This window comes from Phascolarctos cinereus, unplaced genomic scaffold, assembly GCF_003287225.1.
Source record: "Phascolarctos cinereus isolate Bilbo 61053 unplaced genomic scaffold, phaCin_HiC Scaffold_1;HRSCAF=81, whole genome shotgun sequence".
NCBI classification, from domain to species: Eukaryota; Metazoa; Chordata; class Mammalia; order Diprotodontia; family Phascolarctidae; genus Phascolarctos; species Phascolarctos cinereus.
The window spans coordinates 194071142-194088208 of record NW_027555514.1 but is presented as its reverse complement, the minus strand read 5'-3'; the positions used below and the strand labels follow the sequence as shown (position 1 = coordinate 194088208).

Sequence of the window (17067 nt, the reverse complement as noted above, 5' to 3'; positions counted from 1 at the left end):
CTACAACGGTACCACTTCTATGATCTCTGTATTTTTAAATTCCTCTCACTGATAATAACTTATCCTTTCATCTCCCTCTCTCTTCCTCAATCTTATTAAATCTATTCTTTATACTTACTATGACCTTCAGTAATGCCATCCTTTCCTGCTCTCCCATTCTATCACCTTTACTCTGACATTATTTTCCTCTCTTGGCCTACCAAACTCACCTTGTCAAGTTCTATCCCTACACAGCCCCCACCATCTGTTATCTTCACACTCTTACATGATGAACTGAAGAAGTTATATAACCTTGGATGGTGGGACACTACAAATTCATGTTCTCTCTATTCAGCTGGACCCAACTGTTGCAGGGCAGTCATTTTATTCTTACTTGACTGAGCCCCAATCATGCTTCCCAAAAAAAGATGATTTATTCCCTTGTCCTGTCACCTCTTCTTAAGTCCTTTATGCTACTACCACCCCCTTCTGCCCCCTCTCTCTCAGAAAAGGATTTAATTTCTATATTTTTGGGAAAATTGGGTCCATCGGTTGCAAACTCTTTCATTTCTCCTAATCCATACCTCAAAACTCCTCTATATCTTCATCCTCTACTCCTTTCCTCTAGTCTTTGAGAAGGAAGTGTCTTTCTCAATATCAAGGCCAACCTCTATTTCAGCCCTTTGTCCCATCCTCTCCCATCTCCTCTGGTAGCTTGTCCTATTTTCATTCTCTCATGGTTAATCTCTTCTTTTCTACCTCTCCTTTTCAGCTGGCTTTGAAATACTCAGGTTTCTCCTATCAAAAAACCCCTCACTTGATCCTCCATCCTACTGTCCTATATCTCTCTACCCTTTCACAACCAAATTTCTAGAAAAAGTCACTACACTCATGGCCTTTACTTCTTCACCACTTCTCAACTCCTTCCATTTGGCTTCTGACCCCACCACTTGAATGAATCTGCTTTCTCCAAGGTTACTAATAATTTCTTATTACTACTGAACCTAATGGCATTTTTCTAATTCTTCATGCTCCTTGATGTCTCTGCAGATTTTGGCTTTATTGGCCACTCCCTCCTCCTGAATACTCTCTCCTGCCTTAGTTTCTATGATACTGATTTCTCCTGCTTTTCCTTCTACCTCTGTGACCACTTCTTCTTAAGCTCCCATTCCCTAACAGTAGCTGTCCCATTTGTCCTGGGCCCTCTTCTCTTTCATCTTTATGCCCTCTCTCTCTTTTTGATCTCATCAGTTCCCATAGGCTTATTATCATCTCTCAGAAGATGATTCCCACATCTATATTATAGGCCATAAATTCCCAAAGTGGGCAATACTGCCCCTGGGGGGACTCTGGAATGATCCAGACCTGCAGGGGTGAGGAACTTGGAGCCTTGAGTTACAGAATAAATCCTTTTATTAAGGTGATTTGTTCTGTGAAGTTTGGATTCAGTCAAAGGGCCACACTTGAGGACCTAGAGAGGCACATGTTGGTAGTCGCCTCGGGTGCAATTGGGAGGCATTGAATAAAAATAAGGGAAAGAAGAGAAGATAAGAAAATTTTGAAAAACTATTCATAAATGTTACAAAATGCAAGTTATAACCAATCAGTGGTCAAGTCTGCCAATAGGTCTTAACATGCAAGTACTGTCAGGTGAACATGTCGTATGCTGTCAGGAAGTCCAGCATGTATCTGGCAGGAATATGTGAATATAATGACTTGTTTACAATACTATACTATATAGTTACATGATGTAATATTGCATCATCAAAATTTTAATGCAGAAAAAAACTGCAAATTTACAATAAATTATTCAATTTAAGATGAGTTGTTTTTTTTTAATAAAATTGTATTTTTTTGAAATGATGCAAATTTCAAAAAAAAACCATTAAAGTGTTAAAGAAAGTATATTTGGGGGGGGAGGCACTGAGTAATTTTTTTTAAAGAGGGTGGTAAGCCAAATAAGTTTGGGAACCTCTGTTATAGATAGTCCTTATTTCCTTCCTGAGCTCTATTTTCAAACCACCAACTGCCTGCTGGAGATCCAACCTGGAGATACCATAAATACCTTAAATTCAACATGTACAAAAATGGACCTGATCATTTTCCTCTTGCCCCAACTTTCCTATTTTCTTCTCCAAACTTGTGCATTTTTTTTGAAGGCACTACTTACTATCTTTTTAGTGACTTGAATTTGTAATCTCAGAGTTATAATCTCCCTTCACTAACTCAATATCTAATTAGTTGCCAGGTTTTGTTGATTCTACTTCCATGTCAATCAAATCCATCCTACTATTTCTAAATACTTTGCCTCCATTCTAGTTCAGGTCCCCATCACGTCTTTATTGAGTTTTTGTAATAGTCTTGTAGTGTGTCTCCCTACTTACAGTTTCTCCAATCTCCAATCAATCCAATCCTTACAACTGCTAAAATAATCTCCCTAAGGCACAACTCAGATTATATCTAGTCCCTGTTTAAAATCCTTCATTGTCTTGCCATTGTCCAATAATCCCCTAATTCAATAAAATACCAACTCTTTAGCTTGCCATTTAAAGTCAAGTTAACCTCCTCCTGCCTTTCTGGACTTATTTCATGTTCACTTGACACATCCTAGCCAAATTAAGTTTCTAGCTATTTTGCGAACTTTGCATTCCATTTCTCATCTCTGGGCATGCCTAGAATGCATTCCTTCCTCATTTCTGACTCTCAGAATCTCTTTTTCTTCTTTCAAGGCTCAGCTCATGTACCACCTTTTATTGAGAGCCTTTCCTGAAACCCCCAGCTGTTAATGCTTCCTCCCCCCTCAAATTATCTTGTATTTATTTATGTGTATTTATTGTATCTCCCTCAGTAGAATGTAAATTTTCTTGAGGGCGTGGGTTGTTTCATTCTTGTCATTGTGATCCCCAGCACTACACCTTTTCCATAGTAAATATTTTTCAAATGGAGATAAAGCCCAGGATTCCCTTCTTAGAGGAGGTCTCAGCAACTTAGCAGCATGGACTGTATATCCATTTTCCCAAGAGTCTAACAGGGGTGGGGAACCTGCGGTTTTGAGGTCACGTGTGGGTGCAGCCTTTTGACCAAGCCCAAGTTTTATAGAACAAATCCTTTTATTAAGGGAATTTGTTCTGTGAAGTTTGGATTCAGTCAAAGGGCTGCACTTGAGGACCTAGAGGGCTACATGCGGCCTTAAGGCCACAGGTTCCCCACCCCTCTCTAGTAGGAGAAATAATTCCAACTTTCTAGGAGCTCACAATCTAAAGAAAGCTGGGCTTGGGGTGGGGGGTGAGGGTGAGGATAAAGATAGGACAATCATGTGAGAGAAAGACAGGAAATTCAAGGTCCCAGATGTGGCTTTCTGTGCTGAAGGGCATGCTAAACAGAGAGATTATCAAAGTGGCATTTTTCTGTGGTTGAATGCTACATAAACTTCACTGAATGGAGTATGCCAGGCTCCCAGCCCTCATCTTAGAGGGTAGCTGATGATCAAATGAGCAGCCTCTGTTACCCGAGAATAATTTTGTATATCTTCTGCAGAAGAGCCTTGCAGGAAGATCCTGGCTGTGGTTTGGAAGACACATAGGGCAGTGGCCTTGTGGAAAGTTACAGGCCATGATTTACTCACCTCACACTTCATCCTGAACGGGGAAGAACTTATGTTGAAGAGGAAGTAGATGAGAAAGGAAATGTACTGTCTTCCCCCCCTCCTTCCCCTCCCCCTCTGCCTCTGTCTCCATTTCTTTGGTCATACAGGCAGTTTCAGAAGCAGTGGGGTGTAATGGAAAGAACCAAACACTTGAAATTAGGAAATTTGGCTTCAGGTCCTCATACCACCACTTACTAGTTTTGTGACTATAGGAAAATCTGTCTAAGCCTTTTTTCTTTATCTGTAAAATGGAAGGGTTGGACTAAATGAACTCTAAAGGTAGTGGCAGCTATAAATTTATGATTTTCTCTATCTAGACACATGTGTACATGTGTATACATGCTGGCCAATATTATTTTAGAACCATTGTCTCACAGTAGGTTTTGGCCATATCAGTATCATGACCTGGGTGGCATGACTAGGTTCCATTCCATGATATGAATTCTGTCCTCAAGAAAGTAATAGTTTCATGGCAGATATGAAAACAGAAAAAAATAAGAAAAAAAGAGTCCATGTAACACAGGAGTTTATTTCTTCTAAGAATTGTTAGTGAGTACCTACTAGATAAGGTTCACCAGTAGAGACAGGTTCTCTATCTGTATAAATATGAAGACTGAAGGGAACAATCAGAAGGTCATTCCTATTGATAGGGGCCAGGCACTGTCTTAGGCTCTTAATTTTGGGGAAACTGACACTCAATGGAGCTATCCTTACCACCTTGGACTCACTCTGGATGAAAATAATAATTCTAGTAGTAAAAATGAGGATTTCCGTATGCAGTATTTTAGAGTTTACAAAGCACTTGCCTTTCCACTTGCCTTATCAGTTGGACAAATATTATTATTCCCATTTTACAGAGGAGGAAACTGGATCCATGTTCACCCTGGCTGGTGAGGGATAGGATAGGAACTCCAAGCCTAATTATGTGGTTTTTGGTTCAGTGTGCTTCTCTGAAAGTTTGTCTGAAAGGCTGATGCTTTGTGGAAAACTCCAGTAACTAAGATTGGATCACCTCCCAGTCCCTTGCCCAAAACAGCCAGACCACCACTCCTGGCCTGGGAGTAAGTGAGCAAGCTCTTGCTGCCTTTAGTAGAGAGGACTCACCCTTTCCCACTTATCCCCCATTCCTGGTCTTTTGGACTTAAAAGATTTGAGAGGAGAGGGGAGATGAGTGGTGTTGGGAATGAGAAGATCTTGTCTGCTGGGCTCTTTAAAGGGAGTAGTTCAGTTCAGTTGAACCTTTAGGACTGTGTCCATGGAGGGACTGGGAGGTTGGGGGGGGGGGCGTCGGTTAGACCCTGGGGACTCAACTTCCTGGGTTTAGATGTTGTAATCACGTTCACAGACGTTAGGCCAGTCCCTCCTGTCACTTGTGGCGTTTCTGTCAGCCACCTCCCTGCTGACATACGGGTGCCTGCAAACACACACTCACACACACACACACACACACAGAGCAGCTCTCTGTCTGGGAGTCCTGGGACAACTGATGGGATTCAGGAGGTGGGAGGGGAAAGTAGGAGGAGTAAAGGTGGAGTGGTGTTTCCTTCCCAGGCCCCCTTTCTTTTGGCTTTCTTGCAAGCCAGCAGCTTCCTGAGTGCCTGTCCCAAGGACCCGATGGCCCAACGCTGAGCTGACCACAGGAACCTGGATTTGGGACTGAGGTGAGATGGAGGGACTGTTGTCACAGTCTCTGAAAGCTGCCTTCAGAAAGGATTCTTCTGAACTAGAGGAGATTTAGCTAAGTTTTAAGATCCTTGATTAGAAAGTAGTCATAGGATGGGGAGAGAGGGACAGAATAGGGGATCCTTTCTCCCTAATACACTGAGAGCAAAGGCTGTCTTAGTTCTAGGGGAAGCTTAACATGGAAATGTCATTTCCCCCCATTGATATCTCACTACCTGGATTTCTAAAGGCATAGATACATTTGGACAGGAAAGGCTGAGGGTAGGGAGATTGCCAAAGAAAGGAAGGGGCCGTGCCCCAAGGGAGAGGGGGTCCAGAACAGAATGGAATGGACAACAAGGGAGAGATAAGAAGAGAACATTAGGGAAAGGTGCCAGGTAGTGTAGAAGACTGGCTAGCAACAAGTTAGCCGGTGTAGTAGGGGTATGGAAGCCGTGTATATGGTGGGTCAAGGACCTACCTGGGGGTGGGAAGGAAGGTGGAGTGCCATAAAACCTGGTTATTGAGGTGGGATGTAGTGAGAGGTATCTCCCCCCATCCTGGGTTAGCTGTGATAGTAACATGCTTTTCCAAGAAAGGGAAAGCTAATCGGGATCTCAGATGACTCAGAAAGGGATGTACAAGAATGCATGTGTCACCTGGGATGAGAACAGGAGACTGGGGCTAGAATGAAAGAAGGGGATGGTGAAGGAGGGAGGAAGGCAGCCAACGTACAAACTTATCCACTGGGTGTGAAGGACGGACTAAGGCCCTCAGGTTTTGGGGCCGTGAACACAGGTATGTGTGTGCACGGGGACATGACCAGGAACTACAAGAGTGTGTGGTTGTGCATGCATATGTGTGTGTGTGTGTGTGTGTGTGTGTGTAAACAGGCATTGGTATGTGGGTGTGGAAATTAGGCAGGGCCTCACAGAATGGGGAATGTATCATCCCTGGAACTTTCGGGCAGTGAACACTCAGAGAGTGGACATTGCCCAAATGCATGGAGAGGTAAGGAAGCCAGTGATTTTCTGCTGCCGGGGGCAGGGTGCAGAGGGATATTTCATCCCTGGAACCAGGATCTGACTACTGTTCTTAGGAAGGCACCTGGGAAACTGGACTTTGCTTACAACTTTTGCAGAGCCCAGTGTGGGACTGAACTCCTGTCTTCACAGACATATCTAGCAGGTTTCTCCCTCCCTCTCCTCCCTTCCCCTTTTCCTCTCCCTCCACGTATGCCAGACTCCATCATCTAAAGTAGATGGGTGGATGGCATGGACAGGTGATACCAGGAAGCTGAGAATGGAGCACTGGATTACAGGGCATGGAGTTATATATCTCTAGAGACTAGAATGTCCAATTTTTTGCCTATGGGAAATATGGACCCTAAACTATTCACAGAGAATAGGGAAACAAGTTCTCTTTCCTCCTTATAAATGTGGTCCAGGAAAGAAGATTGATGATCTTCCCTTGGTGGTTTCTTCTCATATATAAAATACTCTCTTTTTGGAAGATCTTACTTGAATTTAGCCTAAATCTATTTTTATATTTTAAGCTTCTTTTCCCACTGGCATTGTGCAAAAATGGTTCTAAGCTAGCCTCTTTCTCTTACCTGTCCTTGTCCTTTCCCACTTTGATCTGTGTGGGTGTTTTTCTGCTCTTTTTTTTTGGGGGGGGCTAGGCAATGGGATTAAGTGACTTGCCCATGGTCACACAGCTAGTAAGTGTTATGTGTCTGAGGTCTGATTTGAACTCAGGGCTTCCTGACTTCAGGGGCGGTTCTCTATCCACTGCGCCACCTAGCTGCCCCTGTTTCTCTGCTTTTTCTGGGCCTCTTTGCTTCCTCAGGTCAGGACCCACATTCCTTTCCATCTTGTCTTGAGACCCTGGTCCCTTTTCCCCCATTCCCTCCACTCCAAACTTCTAATCCAGAGGTTCTTAATTTGGGGTCTCTGAACTTAAATTTTTTTTTAATTAGTGTACTTCAATCTGATTGGTTTCCCTTGTAATTGTATTTTCTTTTTATGTATTTAAAAATATTATTCTGAAAAGGGGTCCATAGGCTTTACCAGACTGCCAAAGGGGTCCATGACCCCAAAAGTCTGGATTCGCCAATTTTGGAGAACAGGAGAGCTCAGGAAAAGTGAGACTTTCATCTAGGATACTCTTCTTGGGGACTGGTGGGATTTGGGATTTCCAGTGGCTGCCCTAACCTGAGGCTTAGCAAAAACAAAGATAATATAAATAGCCTCTTGTATTTACATACTACTTTAATTTTATCTTCACAATGTTGGTTGGGGGTGGGGATACGGAGTACTTATTCTCCCATTTCATAGACAGGAAAATAGAGGCCCAAATAGGTGATTCAACAACAACACCATGCATTTATTAAGCACTAACTGTGGTCAGGCACTCCTCTAAGTACTAGGGATACTAAGATAAAAAATAAACATCACTTCTCTCATGGAGATTCCCTTCTAGTGGGGGAAAAATGACATATATACACAAATTGAATATCAAATAGATACAAATAAATACAACATACCTAAGGTGATGGAATGAGTTTAAACTCAGGTTTCTTGACTCAGCCTAGGATACTTTTCCACTAAGGCAATGGTTTATATTCACTTGAAAAACTTTTTTTGAAAAGACTGAAAAATGTCTGATGGAGGCAGTGTGGTACACTGGCCTTGGAGTCAGAGAATATAAGTTGAAATCTCACCTCTGAAAATATCTGTGTGGCCTTGGGTAAGTCAATTAATCTCTCTGGGTCTCAGTTTACTCACCAGTAAAAAGATGGGGTTGAAGTAGATGGCATCTGAAGAACCTTCCAGCTTTCTTCTATGGTTCTATAACCAACACACCCCCCTCCCTGGCAATATCAGGGTCAAAGGTGAGGGCATATTTAGAGGATCTGTTGAAGGCTTGAGTGGATGTGGTAATGTTAATAATTACCTTTTATCTAATGCTTTAAAGTTTACAAAGTGGTTTTCTCAAGACAACAGAAGATGGGTAGAGCAAGCATAATTATCTTCATTTTACAGATTAGGAAATTGTGTCTCAAAGAGGTTAAGTGACTTCTGAATCTCCTCGCTACAGGTAAGCCCACTTGATCCAAGATTCCAATGACTCTGTGAGAGTGAGTCCTTAAGACCTCAAGCATCTCAAGCTTCCTCATCTTTCAGCAAATCCTCCTTTCCCTTTCTTCCCTTCATCTCCTAGTCCAGGAAAAAAGCCACCAGGAAGTCCCATTCCTTCTTTGTTCCTGCCGCCACATTCTTGCCCTATGTGCTGAGTGTACTGAGGAAGCCTGTGAGCCCAACTTATTACTATAATTTCACACCTGGCATGCTTTATCATTCTTGTTATGACCTGCACCCTCCAAGTCACCTTCAAAATTTTCCATAACCTCAGGTGGCCCCAGTCCACACCCTTCTAACTGACTTAAACTTGGGCTGTTGCCTGGGCTAAAGAGACAAGCAAACAAGCAGAATCTTCCCTAATAAAAAGAATCCCTTGTATTTCCTAGTCTAGAGCCTCGGAGAAGCACAGACCATTTTATAGACATGCTCTCTTTGATTTTTCTACCACCCTCAGCTGGTCGTGGAGGGGAGGGTGCAACAAAAAAGCAAAGGTGGGAATTGTTCTTCCTTCTCTGCAGTCGGGAGGAAGATAGCAGGAATGACTGAGGTATGGAATGGTAAAAAAAAAAAAAGCCAAAAACAAAATACACACACATGCATACACACATATGGCCTCATTTCTTTTGCTTTGACCTGAAAGATAGAATTAGAGGCGCAGAATTATGACACAGATAATTTTCTATCTAATAGCCTCCCACTCTCAAGTGTTCTGTAATCTGATGGAGCAATGTCCATGATAACAATGACTTCACCTTTCTTTGGTGTTTTTGAATTTATGAAATGTTTTCCTTGCAATAATCCTGTGAAACTATAGGCAAGTATCATTGCTCCCATTTTATAGATGAAAAAACTAAGGCTTAGATAGGTTTAGTCCAGGGGTGGGGAACCTGTGCCTGATTCAGACTAAACTCCTTGGTTTAGTCATTTGCTTAAATCACTCCTAAGGCCAGGACCTGAATTCAGGTATCCTGATTGCAGAACCAGTGCCTCCAAGTATCATATGGTGCAGCAGGATGAGATGATCCTAGAGGCTTATGGGCCATTTTTCTCAAGGCTCAGGGAGATAACAAGCTTGTTCTAAGAGGAAGAGAAGAGGGATCAGCGATGACCCCAAAGGCCCCCTGGAAACACTGCATGGTATTGGGATGATTTGTTCTTCCTGCAGTGGGTGGATGGTCCTGCCCTGCAGGCCAGTTAGCATCATAGTGGGATGCCCTTCTGGGTGAAGACTTCTGTTCTATCCCAACCTTTCCTGCTTTTCTCCAGCATAGTGGGGGCACCAGGGGAAGGCACAGGGATGGGTGAAACAGAACCTAACATTTCTTTGAAAGTCATCTTTTTCCCTCCTGAGATTTATCAGGACAAAACAAGTCTAATTCCTCTTCCACAAGACAGTGGACTTCTTCAAGCAGAGTGAATGACCATTTGTCTGGCATGCTGTAGAGGGGAATTCCCACTCAGGTAGGGTTGGACAAGAGGACCCCTCAGATCCCTTTCAACCCCTGATTCTTTGATGTCTCTGTCCTAAGTCTTCACCTCTCCTCTCCCCCCAGCCTCCTCTTCTGGCTCTGTCTATGGGCTCCACCTTCTGTTCCCCTCCCAATCAGATGCCCAGACTGAGATGGCTCCCCTGTTTACCCTGTGGAGATCGTTAACCTTGGCCTGAGAATGAGCACAAAGTTAGTGGGGGTGGAGGGGTGCAGTCACCCCTGCCATGCCTGATCTTTGACCTCTTGTCACCCACAGAATCATTTGATCCTCTCCCCAACCAGGCAGCTAGGCAAGGGCCACTGACTCAGTCAGCTGAGACCCAGGTCTTCAAGGGAAGGCTAGTGCTGGTGAAAGGCATTGGCAGAAATCAGATTCCCTGGTTGGAAATTAAGAGCCCTGCTTCCTAATCCTTACTCTGTCCTTGACGTGCTGTGTGATTATGAACAAGCTGCTGGCCCCCTATTGCTCTCCCAGGGTAGTGAGGGTCAGTTGTGACAATAATTGCCAGATGCTTTGGGGACTTGAGGATAAAAGCATTGTAGAAACTTCTGAGACAGGAATGGAACAAATGCTGCTGGTGGGGAGAGGTGGAGCTAGTACAGAATACTTCACTTAAATTCCACAGATATTTGTTATAGAATCACAGAACGTTTATTTGGAAAGGACCTTAGAGATGACCTAATCTAACCCCCTCATCCTATAGATGAGGAAATTGAGGCCCCAGAGGAAAGAAATGACTTACTCAAGGTCACACAGTGAGTTGTAATCAACTTTTATATGGAAATCCCAGTCCTAGGTGCTGGGGATACCAGTGAAATGGCATAGATTCTGTCCTCAAGGAGCTTTAAAACTTGTCTCTTCTCTCTCCTCTCAGGCTTTGTTTTTTCTTCCTTTCTCCTGCTTCCTCAGCACTTTGCTAGTGCAATGGATGGGAAAGTGGTGATCCAGGAGGATGGTCCCTCAGTGGTTTCCTGGGGCCCTGAAGGAGAGGAGGAGGAGGAGATCAGAGATCGTGGCCAATGGGCTAACAAGATGGATTTTGTGCTGTCGATGGCTGGAGAGATCATTGGTCTAGGCAATGTCTGGAGGTTCCCATACCTCTGCTATAAGAACGGAGGTGGTGAGTTCACTTTGAGGTAGGCGGGGTGAGGGTGGGAAGTACATGAAAAACGTTGCTTTGAAAACCTGGTGTTACTTCCCCGATGTCTTTCCCTCACAGCTAAGTGACCCTCGACACCGACCTCCCTCTTTTGATGCCTCTAAAAAAGTTAAAATGGAGAGTAGGGTCGGAGAATTACAGTGCATAGGATGATGGGGAGGAAGAGCGAGAGGACGTAAAATGGCCCTAGGCCAGGCTCAGCAGCCCCACCTAATCTAGGTGTTGCTCCACAGCCTGTCAAAGGTTAGTTGGACAGTTATAGCTGCCTCACCAACCTCTAAATATCTGTGTAGACAAACCTCTACAATTCAAACCCTACACTAAATTCCCACCTGCAGGGGCTCAGATCCTTGCTGCTTCTTTGCGTTTTTTAAAAGTATAAAACTTACAGGTTACCTTGCAGGGAATGAGACTTGGGATGGAGGAAGGGTAGAAGAGGAGATAGAGACTGTCTTCTACCCTCCTGGGCCTTGCAAACCATCTTACCTCAAACTATTTAAATTTCCTTCATCTGATGGTTTTATTAGCATTACGCCAACTAAAGAATAATTCACCTTGTCTACTGGAAACAAAAGCAGTGGTCTAAGGGGAGTTATATCCTTGCATAGACCAATTTTGATGCTCAGAATGCTCAGAAATCTCATCTCTTAACACATGTGGGTCTTTGTTCACTCACTTTCAGTGCTTAAGGTTGTTCTAAAACACAGCTGCACAACTTGGCAGTAGGTAGGTGCCAAAATTAAAATAGGCTAAACTTTTTCGAGCCCCAGATAGGTTAGACTAGAGACAGACTGACAATGGTTGGTCGCTGCGGGTCACGTGACGAATAAGAGATTGCACAGTGGCAACCCTACATTTTTCGCTGGCCACGGGAAATCCTTTGGCAGACTGTATGTTGTGCGGGCTTGTTCTAAAATCACATTGCCTTGCACATAGGGAGTAATTAACAAATCCTTGTTAATAGATTGATTAATACTTGCCCAATGTTTCTTCGGCCTAGCCTTATGTCGATTGAATGATAGCTTGGGTTTATAGGCCTGTACCAAATTTCATATCTGGTTGAAGTCCATGGTACTCCAGGATTACTTTCTAAGAGCAGAAAGTCCTCTCCAAGAGGACCTCTGTCCAGATGATCAATACAAGAGAGGATTGGGTGTATATGTGTATGGGGGAGGACGGAGGGGCAAGGGTATAGAGTGGGATGATGGGAGGGTGTGGGTATGCAAGAGAAGAGATGGGGAAGGAAAAAGGATGAGAAAGAAAGTTATGGAGGACAGACAGTGTGGCCTGAGCTCTTGGCTTTTGTCTTCCTCCACAGGTGCCTTCTTTATCCCTTACTCCATCTTCTTCTTCACCTGTGGCATCCCAGTTTTCTTCCTGGAGACAGCACTGGGTCAGTATACCAGTCAAGGCAGCATAACAGCCTGGAAAAAGATCTGTCCCCTTTTTGAGGGTGAGTACCAGCCTTTTTCTCATCTCTTCTTTGGACTATCTTATGTCCTTTCTTTTTACTGGTTCCCCAACTCTCTTTCACCCTTTCCTGCTGCTCATTGCCTCTATACAGGAAGGGATGGATTTACTGAACATCCAACATGCACTTAGATGCTGTCCCTGCTCCCCCTCTTCTCACACTTAGCCTAAAAGTCTCTCTAGGGCCATGATGGGCCAATGGAAGGAGTCTGCGAGAAATCTGGCCATATTCCTTCCTTAAAGTGTCTGCCTGAAAGGTGGGTGGGCTTTAAAAAAAAACACAAAAAGTTATTGATATCATTTGTTTTTATATCAGCTGCATTTCCAAATATATCTTTTCTTTCATGTAACAAAGAATAAAAAGGAAGTAGGAGAAAAAATAATTCAGCAAAATGAACCAATGCATCCAAGAAGCCTGATAATATATATACATGTGTATACAATACACATATATATACATATATTGCATATATATGTGTATGTGTGTGTACACATATCCATAGTCCCTCACCTCTGAAAAGAAAGGACAGAGGTGCATTGTCTCCTTTCTTCTTTGGGCTTTTTTTCTTTCAGAGTGGAGAGGGGCTTTCTCCAGGTGGCCGTTCTTGAGATCTGTTGCCACCTTGTCTTGTGGGACATTCCAACCCTGCTCTCCTAGCCTTTGTGTGCCCACCATAGAGACAATGAGAGGTTGGATTAAGGGTATGTAAGAGAGACAGATGTCCAGGGTGCAATATAAGTCCCAATAATATTTAGAGTTAGAAAGTAACCCTAGAGTATTTTTCAAGTAAGCCAAATAGGGCTGGAGAGGTTTAGTGACTTGCCTGGGTCAACTAGGTATTAAGTTGCAAAACCAGACTTGGAACTCAAATCTTCTTTCTATTATAGCATGCTGCCTCTATAACATACAAAATGGAACAAAGAGGCATTTTGAGTGACTTTTCGTAAATGCAAACATCACTAGTGCCAGAAAATTATACTCTCTATTGAAAGAATGAAGAAGCATTTATTAAGTGCCCACTGTGTGCAAAACACTATGCTAAGCACTAGAGATAGGGATAGAAAAGTAAGACAATCTGCTTTCAAGGAGCTCACATTCTAATGGGGAAGAAAAGCACACATATTAGGTGTCCCAAAAGTCTTAGTTCAGTTTTAAATGACAGGTCTTCCTGACTGTCAACAACCTTAGGAGGTAGGTACTATCGTTAGCCCCAAATAACAGAAATTGAGGCACATAAATGTTAAGGGGCTTGTCCAAGATCGTACAGCTAGGATAGATTTGAACTCAGATTTTCTTGACTCCAGATCTAATACCCTCCAGCTGCTTTAACATTTCTACAATTATAGAAGAGAGTAAGAGGAGAAGAGGAGCCATCTAATATAGAAAGCTTTTTTTTCTCTTCAAGAAGTACACCTGAAAAAAAAAAGAACAGATAAAGGACAAAAACTAGCAGGGATGGTAGGATCAAATAAAGGCTTAAGTAAGGGGGAAGGACAGGGAGGTGGTGCAGTGGATAGAATGACAGCCCTGGAGTCAGGAGGACCTGAGTTCAGATCTGGCCTCAGACGTTTATTAGCTGCGTGATCCTGGGCAAGTACCTTAACCTTGTTTACTTCAGTTTCCTCATAGGCAAAATGAACTGGAGGAGGAAATGGCAAACCTTTGCCAAGAAAACCCCAAGTGGGGTCACAGAGAGTTGGATATGGCTGAAATGACTCAATGACAAAAATTAAGGTGGAGACCTGGGCATGTTTGTAAGCAGCCATGAAGGAAGGAACTAGTAGATAGGGAGAGATTGAAGGTAGGGAGGGAGAAGGGATGATATACTCTTGCTTTTCAAAGATGCACCTCCCATCCTCATCCCTCCACACAAACATCTTCAGTATCCCTTGAAATACTTAGTCTGGCCTTTTCCTCCCTCCCTGCTAAGGCAGGCAGGAAAAATCCAGGTGAATACTTTCCTCTCATGCACTGTTTACACCGTTGATATCCTGCCAAGGGGCACCAATGTCCATAGTGAGGGTACAGAGGTACACACCCATGCACGAACACACACAGAAGCTCATTGCTTTGCTCACACCCACTTCCCTCCTCCACCCCCTTTTGCTCTGTCCACATCTCTTTGTTTAATCAGACTCTGAATGCCTCTGGACAGGATGTTTCTAATGGTGAGCACGTGTCTTCAAGAATGAAAAGATGTTTGTCTGTATGTGCACGTGTATGTACATGTACTGAAAATCTTTTCAGCCTGAACCCATAGACCCACCCTGCCTTCAGTGTCCCATGTCCTCTTTTCCCATGCTCCCAATTTTCCTCTCTTCTCTCTTCTTCCACCTCACTTGAGGAATATTTTGGCTCAAAGCTCACTTGGACCTTCTTCATGTAGATGGTACTTCCATCTTGTTTTTAGCAATAGGCCCCAGGTTCACCAGAGGACCAGAGGTCCAGTTTAAAGCAACATTAAAGAAAAGCCTTTCTTCTTGAAGTGGGTGAATCCAGGTGAATTGGAAAAGATAGAGAGTTGAAAATGGGATGACTTTTTTTTTTAATTCTTGCTTTTGTGGAACATTTAACATCAAACAATCCCTTTGAGTTAATGTTCACTTCCAATACCATAATTAAAGTTTCCATTGCATATGCAGAGAGTTCTGAAAGGATGTGGATTTTCCAGATGAGTTATGGTCAGGAGAAATGTCTAAGGAAGCGGACTACAGTCTCTCCTACAAACTAGGTCTCACTCAAGTCTTCTTCACCTTCCTCTCTGGGAGCAGTGTTCTTCGTTTTATGCTTTGATGCTACAGTAGAACCAAGGAAGCACTTTCTATCCTAAAATTAAGCATTGGCTGAAACAAATATAATACCAATACTTACATGGTCTACTTGCATATCTGTTAATCTCTTTCAGAGATTGTTAGCATGTAATAGTGCATAGAATGTTAGACTTGGACTCAGGAAGACCTGATTTTGAATTCTGTCTCCAACTCTTACTACCTTTCTGAACTTTAATTTCCTCATCTGTAAAATGGGTGTAGTTATATCACTTATATCTACTTTCATGGAATTGTGAGACTCAAGTAGTTAATTTGGCAAAGCACTTTGTGAGGAGTTAATGTATGCAAAATTCAATATACATATCAATTATTGTTATTTTTTGTTTAATCCTCCCTATGGTCATATGCAGTCATATTGTTTAATTGGGACTTAGCTCTTAACTGATTTGAGGGCAGGGGCCGTAGCAATCCATGTGGTGTAATGGAAAAAACATTGGTTTTAGATTCAAGAAACCTGGGTTTGACCCCATGGCCTCCTCTCCCTAAGTTAACCCCCATTTTGAGCTTCAGTTTCCTCTTCTTTTTTAAATACTGATAATTTTTTTTGTGTGTGTAAAATACTGGGTAAAACTGTTATATAGACATGTGAGTTGCTAATATTGCATCTATCTGGTTTTTCTTTGATTACCACCAACATCCTGCTCTACATAGATTGGAGATTGTGTTTATGTACTTTCTGACAATAATAGAGATCTCTCTATGTTGTTTGCTCTTTCACTCCAACTCCCTGATTCCGGTAGGCATTGGAATTGCTTCTGTGGTCATTGAGGCCTATCTAAATGTTTACTACATCATTATTCTTGCCTGGGCCTTCTTCTACCTGTTCAGCTCCTTCACCTCACAGCTGCCCTGGACAACTTGTACCAATTTCTGGAACACAGGTATGGAACAGTAGGCCATGTTGGGAAAGGTTGTCTCCCTTGGTACTGGGCCTCGGGATCTCAAATGTAGGACTGTCTTGGGGAATCTAGGGTACATGGGTTGGGTACCTTTGAGACACCAGGGGAATGACATAGCATGGTGGAGAGGATGTTAAACGTGGAGCCAGAAGAACTGTATTCTGGTCCTGGTTCTATTGACTGGCTCACTATTATTTGGTATTTCTGAGCCTTAGTCCTATCACCTGTAAAATGGGACTAGTGACTTTTACCTTCCTCACCCAGGATCAAGTTTGCTGAGGTTTAGAAGCTGAGTGGGGAGACAACATTTTAGAAGACCAGACTAGAATTATGAATTATGTCAAGGGGTTGGAGAAGTAAGTAGTCACAGAATAACAGTGTTGGAAGGGGGAGCACAGAGGTTATTCAGTCCAAATTCTAAGTGACCAGGAATCCCCTAGCTAACATCCCCAACAAGGGGTCATCCCACCTTTGCTTGTAGGTCTTTGCCTCCTAAAGCATCCCATTCCATTTTTTTGGACAATTAATTAAATTGTTTTAAAATTTAATTTAAAATTAATTAAATGTTAATTAATTAAGAAGTTTGTTTATTCCCTCTCCTTCTCCCCCTCCCCAACCCAATAAAGCCTAAATTGCCCTTTCGCACCCTGTACCTATTGTTTCTAACTCTACCTTCTGGAGTCAGGCAGAACAAGTATAAACCCTCTTCCATGTGCAAGACCTTCAAATACTTAATGACAATAAAGAACCAGGAGGTTCACCAAGAACAGGCCCGGGGCAGGTCAC

General features: G+C 42.9%; 1 protein-coding gene across 2 annotated transcripts in view; it reads left to right on the top strand.

Moving 5' to 3' along the window:
- The first annotated feature begins 4945 nt into the window (after window positions 1-4945).
- SLC6A12 (solute carrier family 6 member 12) overlaps window positions 4946-17067 on the top strand; it is a 37177-nt gene continuing 25055 nt past the window's right edge. Inside the window, exons 1-5 of one of the 2 annotated variants that reach the window (XM_021001696.2) lie at window positions 4946-5286; window positions 8332-9891; window positions 10796-11041; window positions 12399-12533; window positions 16123-16263. In XM_021001696.2, the coding sequence (XP_020857355.1) occupies window positions 10846-11041; window positions 12399-12533; window positions 16123-16263 (472 nt within the window). In that variant the 5' untranslated portion in view covers window positions 4946-5286; window positions 8332-9891; window positions 10796-10845. The remainder of the gene's footprint in view (window positions 5287-8331; window positions 9892-10795; window positions 11042-12398; window positions 12534-16122; window positions 16264-17067) is intronic. The other variant, XM_021001697.2, reaches the window with a different exon arrangement.